Source organism: Neoarius graeffei, chromosome 18, assembly GCF_027579695.1.
Source record: "Neoarius graeffei isolate fNeoGra1 chromosome 18, fNeoGra1.pri, whole genome shotgun sequence".
NCBI classification, from domain to species: Eukaryota; Metazoa; Chordata; class Actinopteri; order Siluriformes; family Ariidae; genus Neoarius; species Neoarius graeffei.
In genome coordinates, this window is record NC_083586.1 from 2,837,229 (window position 1) to 2,852,974 (window position 15,746).

The 15,746-nt window shown below is 43.5% G+C and overlaps 1 protein-coding gene across 1 annotated transcript; it reads right to left on the bottom strand.

The window, feature by feature from the left end:
* Positions 1–5,762: 5,762 nt before the first annotated feature.
* On the bottom strand, positions 5,763–10,982 carry LOC132866566 (induced myeloid leukemia cell differentiation protein Mcl-1 homolog). Its single transcript, XM_060899384.1, has 3 exons — positions 10,565–10,982; positions 6,024–6,280; positions 5,763–5,876 (listed from the first exon to the last, which is right to left on the bottom strand). The coding sequence occupies exons 1-3, from the start codon at positions 10,980–10,982 to the stop codon at positions 5,763–5,765; spliced, it is 789 nt and encodes a 262-aa protein (XP_060755367.1).
* Positions 10,983–15,746: the final 4,764 nt, after the last annotated feature.

Below are 15,746 nucleotides of genomic sequence, written 5' to 3' on the forward strand. Positions count from 1 at the left end.
GTGTTTCGCGCTTTCCTTTCACCTTTGGCCACGGTAGATTCTCGGATCGTGCAATTTTAAAACTCAGCTTGAGTTACAACCGGTTTCCAGTTATTCATTACACGTACGTACGGACTGCAGCCCAAGCAGTTAATTTAAAGTTAAGAAGCAGCTGGATCCCTTCTAACTAAAGAAAACTGTGCACATTGTTTGACCAGAGTTTTCTTCCCACGAGCTACGAAGCGTCAGACCAAGAATTCTCGGTTTCCTACAGAAGTTTCCACGAGCTCCTGTGAAACTCAGCCTCTCCAAGAATTATCTGCTTTCTACAAAAGGGCAAGATGCTGAGTAAGACTTGGCATTTGGGCAAAAACCTAGTCTTAGGTATTAGCTTTTATTGAAGTAGTGTGAATTTAAACTCAGGAACGGTTTAATTGTTTACACTGTAGACACACAGCGTGTTGAATTGATGATTGTATCAGTTTGTTTTAATCTCTCAATTGTTTAATAGATAGGCTGTGCATGCTTCTCTTTATTCCTTACTAACATCTTCAATTTCCTTATTACACATCTTGACCTCATCAAGATTTCAGTGGATTTAGTACTATTATAAGCTAGTGAAATTAGCCTACAGCTAATTATTTTGTCCCATTAGCATCCAAAGCTAAGTGCATTGTCTCAAGGGAACACGTGGCGGCCCTCCTCCACACTCACATACACACCTTTTGTCTTAACTCCACGAGGTAGGATCCTTGGGCCTTAGCTAGCCACATATGGCTAATTCTTTTGTCTAATTAGCAACCAAAGCTAGCTCACCAGGCCTCACACACACAAACATACCTTAGCTAGCATCCCAAGGCTAATCTGTGTCTCCACACATGGCCACAGGCCTCACAAACACACCTTAGCTAAACACACGGCTAATTCTTTTGTTTCATTAGCATCCAGGGCTAATTGTATTATCTCAAGGGACCATGAGGTCGTCATCCTCCCCCCACAAACACACGTGGAGTTAGCTACCAGAGCTAATTCTTTTGTGTAGGCCACACACGCTCATCAAGTATTAGGGATGGGAATCTTCATAATCAAAGCGATACGATACGCATCTCGATACACTGCCAACGATTCGATACATTCAAGATTAAAGAAATTGCCAGTGCTAAGATGCGATACGATTCTCCCGCATGCTGCGATACGGTGCGATACAGTATGATTTAATTCTAATACAATGCGGTCCAGTGCGATACGATGCGATTCAATACGATGCAATGCAGAAGAAAAGTGCACCATGGAATACAGAGTAGTTCAAGTTATGGCACTTGAAGCATTAAAGCTGTGCCTTTTATTTTGAAACACAGGAAGTACAACATAAAGTGCTTACAGGTCTCTCTGGAACTGTAGTATAAGTATAACCTTAAACAAAAATTAAGATTCCTCTTTAGTGCATGTTGTAGAACAACTCAAGACCTACATAATACTATGTTTCCAGGTTAAGCTTTCAAAAGTACATTAAGTTTATACAGGAGGTAAAACAAATAAAATGGGCTACTAAAAAAAAAGATTGAGGCCAGGAGATTCCCTCCAATATAACAACTTAAACATTAACAAAGGGACTCATTGCATTTTCCTCCAAATGTAAAATGATTCACAATTATGAACAAATGGGAATAACAAGAGAGCAACAGTTCAGGCTACTGAATTCAAACATTTAACCCAGATGGGTCTTTTTCAAGTTCTTTTTAAGAAAGATCAATTGATCAACATGGTCAGGGTGCAAGAGACTTCGTTGTGCAGTAACAATATTGCCTGCACTGCTAAACACATGCTCAGAGGACACGCTCGTTGCTGGGATGGACAAGTAATCTTTGGCTAAAGATGAAAGGAGTGGTAGGTCTGCCTGCTTTTTCCACCACTGCAACACATCACCGCCTAGTTCTAAAGGATCTCTCTCTCTGTATTTTAAAATTTCATCCTTAGCTTTCTCCCTTGTGGTCTTCATTGGTGTTCTTGTGGTGACAAACTCTCCAAACAGCTGGTCCATGGCAGTCTTCTTTTTGGGAGAAGGCAAGACATCATCATCTATAGAGGACATGTGCAAGATTATTAGTGTTGAACAATACGAGCAGTCAACACAGCACAACACAACACACTGTTTAACAATAATAACATGCATACATGTGCATTACATACATCAACAACATCTTAAACTGTTGTGCTGTATTAAAAAGATCCGCATTTATCTTTTCAGATAAAAGATAAATCTTTTATGTATTTTAAATGAACAGTCTACTACTCAAGCACAGTGAAAACAAACCTCTTCTTTCTTCTATGCTGGGGCTTCTATCACCTCCTCCTTCAGCTGCCCCTCCTTCATCCAGTGCCCCTCCTTCATCCAGTGCACATCTGCCTTCCGTCTGACAATCCATATCAAAGTCAAATTGTATATTATTGTCAAAAATCTATGTAACAAGTGTTTGCACAGAAGATTGATGAGAGACATTGACAATCTTACACACACACAGTGCCGTAAAGAAATACAACATAAATATTCCTTATTTAGATTTCATTCAACTAAACATTAGACAACGACCAAAATTAACTAAGGTATTGAGCTAGTGTGTGTGTGTGTGTGTGTGTGTGTGAGAGAGAGAGAGAGAGAGAGAGTGAGTGATGAGGGTAATAAATAGTCACATTCTATGATTTAAAATAAAATAAAAAAAATAATATATTACCTTTTCATTCATCTTCACCACCTCTGCTGCTATTTTCACAAAGATGAGATCTCTGGAGTCGACGTCATCAAGGAAAGTCAGGTCTTTGAATCGGGGATCGAGGGCCGATGCATCGTTGAGGAGTTCTTGGTGCTCCACGTAACGATCGGAAAAATCCTGTCGGAAGCGCTGCTTCATCTCTGCGATGATTGGCATGTCGGTGTTGTCTTCCGAGAAGTGTTTGTCGAGTTTGGCCTGTATGGGGGCGATCATTGAGATGGTTGGGCTTTTTTCCTCACTTAAAAGTGTAGTGGTCACTTTCACTGGGGACATCAACTGTATGATCTCTTGGATGAGTCTCATGTCGTCCTCGTTCACATCGGTTGCAGCCAGGCCTTCTCCCCTCCTGATCCTCCTGGATAGCATAGCGTTCAACAGGGCAGGCTGTTGCTCCCAAAATCTCTCGAGCATGTCCACTGAGCTGTTCCACCTTGTGCAGACATCATGGATAAGCTTGTGGTTGGGTAGGTGTAGCTGGGACTGAATTTCCCGTAGAACTTCGGCTGCTTGTGGGCTTCTGTGGAAATACGTCACCACCTTCCTCACCTTTACCAACAGTTCAGACACCCTGTCTATCTTGAGGGCCTTTTGCGAGGCCAAATTTAATGTGTGGGCTACGCATCTGACGTGGGGCGTAAGATCTGCGCCAGCTCCGGCCACGACCATATTCCTTGCGTTGTCCGTAACCAAGGCAGGGTTTTTATCTGCGATGTTCCACTCGCGGAGGACATTTTTCAGCAACGCTGCTAGGTTTGCCCCGGTATGAGACTCATTAAATACCCGTGTTTGCAGGACATGAGACTGCAAGTCCCATTCCTCGTTCACGTAGTGTGCCGTGACTGTAATATATGAATCAGTGGCACAAGATGTCCATCCGTCTACCGTTATTGACACCCTCTGAGCACGGCTCATTGAGTCGACAACATCCATCTTTACTTTCTCATAAAGTGCAGGGACTATCTTGTCAGAAAACACTTTCCTGTCGGGTATGCTATACCTCGGCTCCAACACCTCAAGCAGGTACTTGAATCCCTCGTTTGCGGTAATGCTGTATGGCTGGATGCTTTTGCAGAGGAAGAAAGATAAGGCGTCTGTGATGGATTTTGCCCTGGGAGAATTGTTTGCCAGAGGTGACGGAAAAAACTGGAGTAATCTTGGCTCACGTGAAGGTGTTGCAGCACTGCTAGCTGTCGCTGACGTAGCCGGGGACTGGGGGATGTTGTGTCGCCGCTTCAGGTGTGCAGCCAAATTCGTTGTGCTGCCTGTGTATCTTATCTCTGCACGGCAGAGTTTACATATGGCCGTTGTCTTGTCCAGCTCTCCCCCTCGCTTGTAGAACCCGAAATCTTTCCATACGTTAGACTTGAAACCCACCACCGAATGAACAATGTCTGTTTTGTCTTCCTCCATGTTAACCGCTATCTGGCTGACTTTCCGCCTCTATCCTATTCGAAAGCTAGGTTGGACCCGCCTATTCGCGCGAGACTTGAGCCGAGACTTGAGTAGGAGAGAGATAGAGAGATGAAACCAAGAAATACCAGACCCTTTTCTAAACTGTTATGTTATAATTTATTCATTATATGTATTAAGATATTAATCGGTTTATATCGATGCAGACAGTTTAGATACGATGCATCTCGAGTTTATGTGCGTTTTTTTCCGATGCGACGTTTGCAAATCGATGCAACTGCATCTTAACAGGTCATATCGATTTTCCGATGTGCATTGGTGAATCTTCCCAAGCCTATCAAGTATATATCATTATTTGTATATATTTCAACTGCCATTATTTATTTTATCTTTGTTATAATAAATTCATTTATTATTGAAACTGTTTGTGTTCCGATATTTATGAAGTCACACAATCTCAAAAGAATTCAAAGGTGCATATAGGTTGTGTAATACAGTAAGTGATCATAATTTGGAATATACCATAATTTAGCCGTTTGGTAATTTATTAAGCACCAAAATTAATGGTATTAATTAATGAGGCTGATTCAATTTAATGATTTAATTATTAACCTTCAGATTTAATGAGATTGATCACTCAACTACCAAATGCACCTACAATACGCATGCATTTACAGTATGGTGATAAACAGTAAACAAAAAACACATGAGGACTGAAGCGTCTCCTGAACTTCAGACATCGTGAAATAATGGAAAATGGTGAGAAGTGACTTGCGCATCCAAACAAAATAAATCAGAGGAAATTTTCCTGAAGCGATCACTGCAAACTCGAGCGTTCTGCGACTCTGCTCCCTTCCATCACAGTGAAAGGTTCAGGAGCCACTTTTCTTATCGTCTTTTGGTAAAATCCTTTACTCCTTCACCCTTTATCACTTCACAGGGAACCCGGAAGAAACTTATCAGTTTCACGGTTTGTCTGATTCAAGCAGAACAAAAACACAAGCATAGCGCATTTTAATAACTAGCAAGCAGCCCCAGCGATAGTAATGCTTTCTGAACAGTGACTTTAGCCGACCACCACTTCATGCCTTGCATATCTAATGAGGCAGAGATGACGTTGGATGCAACCTAGAAATTGCCATGTTCTCACCTGAATAAAGAACCAGGCAGAACACACCTGGAATCCATACAAAATGTATGTTTTCACACACAGAGGGCAATGAAATGAACACAAATCACACAGTATTCAGTGCCTGAAGTGTTTATTTAAAAAACTAAAACTTTCTCCAAGCAGGAAAGCTCTGAATTTCCTCACACAATCAGGGCCCTCACCATGCCAGACCCTGCACTGAAAGTTAAAAACAACTGAAATCCTGCCATGTGCGGGACAGCGCAGTGACCTCCCCATGGAGACAGGGGCAGTTTATCTGGGTGAGGGGAATTTTATTTGAATATAAACTTTGCTCAGTCTTCATAAAACACAGATTTATTAGTGTCTCTGCGATCGCCCAGAAGAGCACAAGCACATTTGTCCTCATTTCCTTAGGAAGACAGACAACAGTGTAGCCATAGTAACAGTGGCCACCTCTGCCTCCACCCACTTCATCGCATCAGCATTAAGAGACATGCCCCTATTCCGAATCCGGCCACTGCCATTAGTGCCTTCCAAACTGTGGACTCGGGATCCTCGACATAAAAGTACTCCACAAAACCATCCTGCAACACAAACACAATTAGAAAAACAGTTACTTACACACACACACACACACACACACACACTTACTTCCAGAGTTATACTTACACACAACATGAGGGCATAAGGCAGGATTGTGTGTTCTGAACCAGTCTCATCAATCTACTCACCCAGCCGTTGTTGTTGATGAACCAGTGCTGCAGGTCTGTAGTGAGGTAGGAGGAGATTTGTAAGGCAACAATGTCCACACACTCCTCAACTTGCTCCTTCACACAGTCCTGCTTCAGCCGCTCGCACACCACAGCACCTAGAGCCAGAACACTTGCGATGCGTCCCCAAGAAATCACGCCATCGTCAAACACACCACTCAATACGGAGCCCACACCATCCAGACTATTGTTCTCGTCGAACAGCTGCCGTACCATGCCTGTAAAAAAAACACACACAAAAATCAGTAGACAAATCATCCAACCCTTGATCTAAAGCTTCAAGTTCCTGAGCTTCCACGTTAAAAAAACAAAACAAACAAAAAAAGACCCCCCCCCAGGAAGAGAGCCGAGTAGAGACCGTTCTTGAGAAAAACACAGGATGACACACCTACCTCTACACCACAGAGAGTATACTCTCCTACTGTGCACTACTGCAAACTACACCAAGTGGTGCCAGTGGCTCAGCGAGACAACGGGACAGAGCTCTCTAACCTACGCTCCATCTACACCAGTCGACTACAGAGGAACGTTGCACCATCACCAGAGACCTGAGCCATCCAGGTCACCACCTGTCTGTCCCTCTACCACATGGAAAACGCCACAGGACTATTAACACACGGACTATCAGGCTACGGAACATCTTCAACCCGACAGCTGGACCCGTCCTCTCCCACACCCAGTCCCCCGAATGGCTGCATCACACACAACTACTGAACTGTACTTACTACAATAAAGCTGCCTTTTCTTGCAGTCCATCTGGCTGTAGGAGTCAGTGTCTATCCAGAGGAAAATAAAACAATATCTTTCCCTGAAATTCCCAGCATGGGGACAAATTACCCAGAATTCCCCTTACTTTGTGTGTGCATCCAGGTTTCCTCATTTCCCTTTCATCTCCCCATGTGTGTGTTCATTCACGGTTTTCTCTCTGTTCCTTGGGCACTAGGACACTCCCCTTAAAGGACCGGACTCGGTCTCCTCCTGTCTGTGTGTAATCTACTTTGCACTTCTGTCTGTCTGTGCAGTGATGTGTTCAGTTACTGCATGCTTTTTGCCCCTCATTCATGTGCTTTATTTTCACCTTCACTTATGTGGTCATTTACACACACACACCTTAATCTTACTGAATTATCTGCCACTGCCCGTGTGTGTGAGAACGTGTGTTGGTGTTGATAAGCATGTTTAAGAATAAGCAGAGTTCCAGGAACCCAGTTTCCACAACAGACAGACAGATAAAACTTTATTGATCCCTTTGGGAGGGTTCCCTCAGGGAAATTAAAATTCCAGCAGCATCATTAAAGAATAAACAGAACAGAAAATAGAGAAAACTTCTAGATAAATTAAGCATTAATCAGACAGCAGTTCCACTTTAAAAAGGGCTCCAGTTACACACCTCCTACAACACTTTACTCAACTTGTGCACACACACAGCCGACAGCACACAGTTAAAGATCCTGTGTGCTACAACATTCAGTATTAAATGCTGTGTCCTGTAAAGTACAGAATATCCATAATGCACTTTAACATTTATGAGAAACAACGTGGTGAAATTCTTTGAAGTCCAGACTGTCCCTGGGGCACATAATGCCCGCCTCCTGCAACAGGATTGGCCAGTAATATCCACCTGCTGCGTCATGATTGGGCAATTGTATGGCAAGATGAACTTCAATCGACACAAAAAGCACTCTAACATAATAAAAATAAACTTATGGAATCTAAACAGTGTAAATTAAATTATGAAGTCACTATTAACAGGGTTAGATCTTAACACTAGCCCGCTAGCCCGTGGCTAGTGCAGATAGCTACGGGCTAGTGCAAAATCTCTGCTACTAGCCCGTGTTGGCTAGTGCAATAACTTGACATGGGTGTGGCCATCTTGAATCACGCAAAATCTGATACAAAATCTTTTAGCTCATTCTATTTATTGTACATGGTGTAATGTATTGTTGCTGAACATTACTGTCACAGTTCATTGACACAGGTTGTAACTGTGTACCATGATGAGTGCCTTACGAGGACAGCGAGTCCGACTCCAGCCAGTCTGAGGATGAGCCATCAAGTGTTCTGCAGCTTGATTATGAGTCTGCAGATACCATTGTTCACATAGACTGTTAGTGTGACTGAAACAACCAGGGAATGAACTGGTGACTTACTTTCACTTAGTGAATAATCCCACCCTTAAAGGGAAAATAATTGTGATATTTCTTCAAGTGTTGTGGTTTGTACTTAACAGAAATTAATTTTACTTGTAACTCTGTTGACTGCCATCATGTACTTGTATCTTCTTATGTTGCCATTAGATCTCATTTATGTTTGTTACCCTGACAGTATTGCTACATGTATGTGCACAATTAATGAATATTTTTTGTATGGAATGTTTACTTGTACAAGAATTAGTCATGTTCTTTTCTAGTCCAAGATAAGTTTATGATTTCAGTTCTAGTCCATTTCTATAAGAATTTGCTATGTTTTTTTCCAGTCTAAGGCAACTGAATGATTTCAGTTCTAGTCCATTTTGCGAGATTACTACATGTACTAGTCGACTTAACTGTAAGCAATGACTACCTCTTTTATACTTCAAATGCCGCTTTTCCACTACAAATGCGGCTGAGCCATGCCGTGCTGAGTTGGGCTGAGTCAAGCTGAGCGGGGCTGTTGGAGTTGCATTTCGACTACAACCGCGCTGAACCGTGCTGGCTGGAAGTGGGTGGACACATTGGGTGGAGTTAGCGAAAGTGGGTGGACATCAGGTGATGTCGTGAAACAGCGCGAACAGTGACATCAGTGAGCTTTTAAGCGGTAGTCTCACGACCCGAATAGTAAACAATAAACATGAAGTCGTTAGTGTTGCTGGTCTTGGTTCTGTGGCTTGTTGTCACCGACAACGCCAACAGATACTGGCAAGAGCGTATAGATGAGGCGAGGCGCATAAGGCTTCAGAAATTCTTGTAATTCGTAATTCTTCTCCTTCTGGGTTTGCGGTGTTTACAGATCCCAGCGTGCTCGCGGGGCGTGTGTGGGCATGTGAGGACACTCCTCCTCACCAATCAGTGCACAGGGGAGTGTCTGCTCACGCCCCCAGTCTCACTCGGCTCGCTTCAGCCCTACTCCAAAACCGTGCGAGTTTTAGGGGCTAAGCAGGGCTGAAGCGAGCTGAGTCGTGCTGTTTTTTGGTAGTCGAAACGCGAGCCGTGTTGGGCTGAAGTGAGCTGAAAAAGGGTAGTGGAAAAGGGCCAGAAGTGACAATTATGGTTTGAAACACAGTCACATATGAGAACCATAATGGATTGAATAAAGTACTGGTTTTGTTACACTGAATTGTGAGCTTCTGTTGTTTCAACTTGTTCATTGTTTAGTATTTAAAAAATTCTTTCAATTGTCACAGGAATTGAGCTTAAAATAGCGGGCTAGTGCAACACTCTGCGGGCTAGTGCAATTTGCAAGCCACTAGCCCGGCTGGCTAGTGCAGAAAAACCTTAAGATCTAACCCTGATTAAATAAAAGGTTATTTTATGAGCCAAGTGAATGTTTCACTGAGTTAAAGTGCTTGTTCCCCTGTAATAGAGAATCCTGCACTGAAGTGTTTGGACTTCTGTAAACTAACTGACAGACACTGAAGAATCTCTGAGTAGGGAGCTGAATGTTTAGATTTAAACCCTGATGTGATTCAGTTCAAATCAAAACAAATAAAGTGTTTTGAATTGAACCACATCAGAGGATTAAACACTACCGTTCAAAAGTTTGGGGTCACCCAGACAATTTTGTGTTTTCCATGAAAAGTCAATTTTATTTGCCACCATAAGTTGTAAAATGAGTAGAAAATATAGTCAAGACATTTTTCTGGCCATTTTGAGCATTTAATCGACCCCACAAATGTGATGCTCCAGAAACTCAATCTGCTCAAAGGAAGGTCAGTTTTATAGCTTCTCTAAAGAGCTCAACTGTTTTCAGCTGTGCTAACATGATTGTACAAGGGTTTTCTAATCATCCATTAGCCTTCTGAGGCAATGAGCAAACACATTGTACCATTAGAACACTGGAGTGAGAGTTGCTGGAAATGGGCCTCTATACACCTATGGAGATATTGCACCAAAAACCAGACATTTGCAGCTAGAATAGTCATTTACCACATTAGCAATGTATAGAGTGGATTTCTGATTAGTTTAAAGTCATCTTCATTGAAAAGAACAGTGCTTTTCTTTCAAAAATAAGGACATTTCAAAGTGACCCCAAACTTCTGAACGGTAGTGTATGTTTAAATCTAAACAGAGCAGCAGAACGGTTTCACAGAGCATTCTGAGAACCAAATGATTCGGAATCAGATCCTTCAGTCTAAAAACTGATAAGTTACTGGGTTCTAAAAAAGGCACAATTACGATCAAACTTTGCTCAACTCAACGATGAAGCTAAAGTCCCTGAAAATGGGGCTAACGCACCCAAAGCCAATCGCCAGTAACTCCTAGACAGAGACGGCCATGAGCCCCTGTTAGTGCGGTAAAGCTCACCGGTGTATGCGATGCGGTGGCGGTAGATGGTTTTCCCCACCACTCTCTGCAGACTCGGCAGTGCTGAGTGCGCTTTATTCCGCCTGTGTTCCACCGGAAGGCCCGTGTGAGAGCGGAACAACTGCCTCAGCAGCTCGTAGGTCTCCGTCTCCAGCTCGGGGTTCAGGAGCTCCTCACAGCCGCGCTCCTCAAGCTCTGACTGGCTTTCCACAGGCGCTTTCCCTGCATTAATCCCGGCTCCAGCAGCCCGTCCGTCAGCCTCCTCCGTGCAGCCGTCCAGCTCCTCCTCGCGTTTCTGTGAGAAAGTGTCCAGTGGAGCGCTTAAAGGGGAAACCCAGCGAACAGCGCCGCCATTCTCAAGCCCACAGCACAGTGAACTCAACGGCGCGCTCCGCTTCATCACACTCAGCTCCGTCATGGCGTTATTAAGAATGCTACAGCTCCTTTAAACCGCGTGTATCTGCACACAAAATAAAATATTTAAAGCTGATGATTAACTTTCCGCTTACTGGAGCACCGACTTCTCCCGAACAGGACCAAAGCACAACTGAGGCACTCGGGGGCGGGGCCTATGATATGACTAGAATCAGCCGAAGTTCTCTGTCCAGGTCCCCAGAATAGACCAATCAGTATCTCTCCTCTTTCCAGAAATGTTCCACAATTGGCCCAAGAATTGACCAATCACAGTGCCACATCCATTGACCAATCACAGCGCCACATCCATTGACCAATCACAGTGCCACATCCATTGACCAATCACAGCGCCACATCCATTGACCAATCACAGCCCGACTTTTGCCGGAGATGATTTTCAGCAGAGCCGCCATATTGTTTCCATTTAGCTGGATTGGAGTGGATTTCTCGCTGTGGGTTTCGGATCGGGTAAGTCTTATGGCTGTTTTATCAGCGATACAGTTTCTTGTTTGAAAATAGAGCGATTTTTTTTCAGTAAAATACCGTGTAATGTGTCGCTGTGTTACTGCAATCATGGAGTAGCTATCGGTGATGCTGTCGCATATCAGATGGAGATAATTATATACGTTTGACTGTAAAAATAACTTTTATAACATGATTTAAGGGACTCAGATTATCATTGTTGTGTGTAGTATGCTCATGTTGAAGAAATATACCTAATTTTAGTTTCTATTCATGTGGAATTGCGAGTTATGTGTATGCAATTTCATGTACAATTCACAATAAACAACCATTGGATCATAATATCATATAGATATTAATTATAAACAGATGTGTTTTGTGCGTAGCAGATTCCTATCTGAACTTGATATAATCATTCTGATGTATATTCTTGGGGATATTGCCAATGTTATAGTGTGATATTAGTGTCTCTGCCTGCTAATATTATTCTATAATAAGCAAGAATAGTGGGATGGGGGGTAAAGTTTGCTGGCCAGTGCCTAGACGGGGGAAGTTCTGCCCAAATTTTTAGGTAAATGATTTATTATTCTGGCATTTTGTAGTAATGGACCCCAAACCTATCTTCAAGAGACTGACCAATGGGACCTTGGCTACACTGATGAGGCACGCCGTGTCGCAGGTGATAACAAGCTCCACTCACATCTGCCTTGTCTGTCTGACGCCATCGTCATGAAGAATGCGGTCGACGAAGTTCGTAAGGGTGGGGGAGATGTTGGCAACAATCTCCTGATCTTAAGTCAACACCAGCTCCAATTTGGTGCATATCGGGGACAGACCTTCAAGTGGTTGTTAGAGAATGGTTTGGGCTACGCTGCCTGGTTTGTGGGTAATCTACAGTCTGAAAAGAAAGTGAGTACCCCGCTCAGTAATAATAAATTTGCCTTCGGAGAGTACCTGTTGTCTTTAGAGGAAGGCAATGAAGCAGTGGACATAAAGGAGCGACACAGGATATGCAAACAGAGAAGGCCTGCCGTCGGTGATGTCAGTGCCTCACACTCTGAGAAGCCTGCCACGACTGAAGCAAGTCCATCACATTGCCATAAGAAGCCGAATGATAACGCCAGTCCATCCACATCCCGACTGTCCTCGTTGCTCATTGGTAGGATGCTCTCTCCCGCTGCTTTGAAGCGCCGGTTTCAAAACATGAAGATGACACACCAAAGCGTACAGGTAAAATGACTATGTTTTACAAATACATAACACTTATAGATAATATATTGATATTGGCTATCATGAATTAATTAATATTCATATTATTGTTAATTGTATTTTTTCAGCAACCCTGCCCTGGAGGAGAGTAAGGATGATGACCTCGTCGCGGCCATGGACGCGTATGAGTTGTCCCACGTAGAATCACCAGGTAATAAACCCACAGATACCGGAGTGTTAATTTATCAGATTCATAGAATAGTAATGACAATTGATTGTTTTAGTTGTATAACTATATCCTGTCACTTTATCCCATAAGTCTTAATGACAGGCGGAGCTGCTGTGGTGTAGCGGTTGCATACTCGACTGCATAATAGCATTCCAATCATTTAACAGTGATTCTAAGTAAACTAATCATTAAGACAAATTTTTTAAACTTATTGTTATACTGAAATAATGATACAATTCTCAAAATAAAAGTAAAATTCAGTGACATTCATGTGTAATATGCATGTTTTTTACATACATGATTATGTTCTTCTAGCCTGTGTTGCTGAAGCCAGTGTTGAGCTGTCAACTGGTTCTACTGGCGTGGCACCCGACAAGCCAGACGTCATGCCTGTGACAGTCACTAGCAGTCAGTTGGATCCCATGACAGATGTACATTCGCTGAGTCAAGTCAATGGTATGACAAGCAATCAAATCTGACAAACTTTATTTTATGAATTGTAACATTACTCATTTGTAATGATACCCGAGTTTTAATAACTGTACATATAATATGGGTTACATATTATGATTGATAACATTTCTATGACTGTTTTATTTTCATGACTGTGTACTTATGATCTTTTATTCACATTTTCATGATTGTTAATTTACAGATGTCATACTGCCCGATGGATGGAAGCAGTCCTTACCTGCAGCAGACCACCACTGGATTTCCAGGGCCTTGTTCAAGCTGTCTAAGCGTAAGAAGGCAGAGCTTGCATGGGAGCGCATTGACAAGCTGTGGTGGTACCCCCCATGACCGTCCCTGATACCCGGCCAGCTGCCACGACCCGACCGATATTTTGCCCAGCGCCTGTTACTGTGACTGCCAGACCTTCATGGACGCAACCGCCAGGAATTTACTGGTCAGGCCTGACGTCAGAGACCCCCCTCCGATGCCCGATGTTTCACGCTACAAGTGGCTTCAGACAGTTTATTGTAACGACGTCATCATGCGACTGGATGAGGTCAAGGCAGCCATCACCTCTGTCTTTGGCAATGTCCTAAAGATGGATTCAACTAAAAAGGTAAATGGAAAAGTTGAGTCTCATAGAAATTACTTACTAAAAATAAATGACTTGCAATATTTTGTTTTTCGACCGCATCGGCGTGGCTTAGTGATGAGTGTGCCGCACTCTCGTGGTAGGTTGCAGGTACGTGCCCTGGCCGGAACCAACCAAATACCATCATGAAAATGGTACAAACTGCCCCCTGTTGGCACTAGAGCAAATTAGGGAAGGAGTTTGGCAGTGCAACCCAACTGTGTAAAAGGTCGGGTAGTGTGTGGAACTATCTATGTAGACATGCACTATAAAAACCTTCTGGGATCTATGGTAGAAGTTAGCCTGGGAAATCCCATGCTGCTTTGCACAATCGTTCCGATCTGAAAAGACAGCATGGAAACTATGGTCTAAAGGCTCGCCTGAGTTAGGGAGCCAATCAGAGAGTGGGGAGGGGTGGAAAGACGGTGACGCGTACTACTCGACAAACGGAAGCTTGTAGTTTATTTGGGACTCCTAACAGCGCTAACCTCTCGGATATGCTTGTTGTTTTTTTGGTCAAAAACATGTCTGTTGAATGTCCAAATACGGAGGGTCCAGCTTCTCTCATATTTGTCTTGCACAAATGGCAGTAATCGTTCGGTGCCATTGTTTTCCTATTTTGTTTTGCCTTCTCTTTCTCTTTCCTTCTCTTCTTCGCCTCTTCGTCTTCTTCGTCGCTCTAACTACATCACCGGGTACAACTGCCATGATTGGCCATAGGCTACGTATACGCCAAATGATAGACATTCGCAACGTCCAATAAACGGCCGTTGACGATCGTAAACCACACCTCCCCTACGAGAAATTCAGTAGGCGGATTCCAGACCATATTTCACTTGTGATATGGTCTGGTGTTAACCAGACTAGGTAGAAGTGGCTTCGATGCCAAAAAAGCACTCTAATCGATTAATCAATCAACATGAATTGTTTTTCAGAGAATGTGACATTGTTGTATTTATATTTCTCCTTTTATTTCAATTTATTTTAAAAGGTAGTGAAGAAGCTAGCAGGCCACAGCACCAGAACTGCATCGTGGGCCACCAACATCGGCAACGAGTACGGCCAGGTGCTGATGAGCGTCCTCACTGCCAGTGAAGGCTACGGGCTCGGGCCAATGGTTTCTGGCATAATAGAGAGGTACAGGTCAGCCGGCATCAGTCCCCCCCAACCTCCTCTACGTAGACCGCAACTGCTGTGGGACAAAGTTACCGGAAATGTTCAACGACTGGCCAGACCTTAACATCCGACTGGACGCCTGGCATTTTATGCGGCGTTTCTCTGCTGGTTGCACGACCGACTCCCATCAGCTGTATGGTTTATTCATGAGCCGCTTCTCCGCCTGCATATTCGAATGGAGGTCCAAGGATTTGCAGCGCCTTCGAGAAGCCAAATGTGCCGAGCTCCAGGCACAGAAGATCTGTAACCCGACAGACTCCGACGTTTCTTCTCGCATACCTGCAAACTAGTCGCTTTTCGGCGAAATTTGCCGTTTTGCAAACAAAATATGTCATTCTCGTGATTCATCTAGATCCGAAGAGGTTTTTTTTGGGGGGGGAATCAGCGGTGGATAGGACTTTCAGTAAAATGGGATTGCCATCTTCACAAGAGTCATCTGGCCAATCACACACTACTCATCTGGCCAATCACAAACATCCAAGTCAATCCATCTTTCCCACGGCGAGCCTGACTAAACCACAGACAGTAAACATCGGACCTGCGTCAGAGACTTCAGAGATCTCTGGACACTAGCGACAGACTTGAGGTAAATCTCGTTATCTGCCAAC

Bases quoted from the DNA above. Each gene is read 5' to 3' on its own strand.
- LOC132866566 (XM_060899384.1), bottom strand. From the start codon at position 10,982: ATGACGGAGCTGAGTGTGATGAAGCGGAGCGCGCCGTTGAGTTCACTG. The intron at 6,281-10,564 runs GTGAGCTTTACC...TTTTTTTTACAG, and splicing joins CCACCGCATCGCATACACCG to GCATGGTACGGCAGCTGTTC. The intron at 5,877-6,023 runs GTGAGTAGATTG...TTTGTGTTGCAG, and splicing joins TCATCAACAACAACGGCTGG to GATGGTTTTGTGGAGTACTT.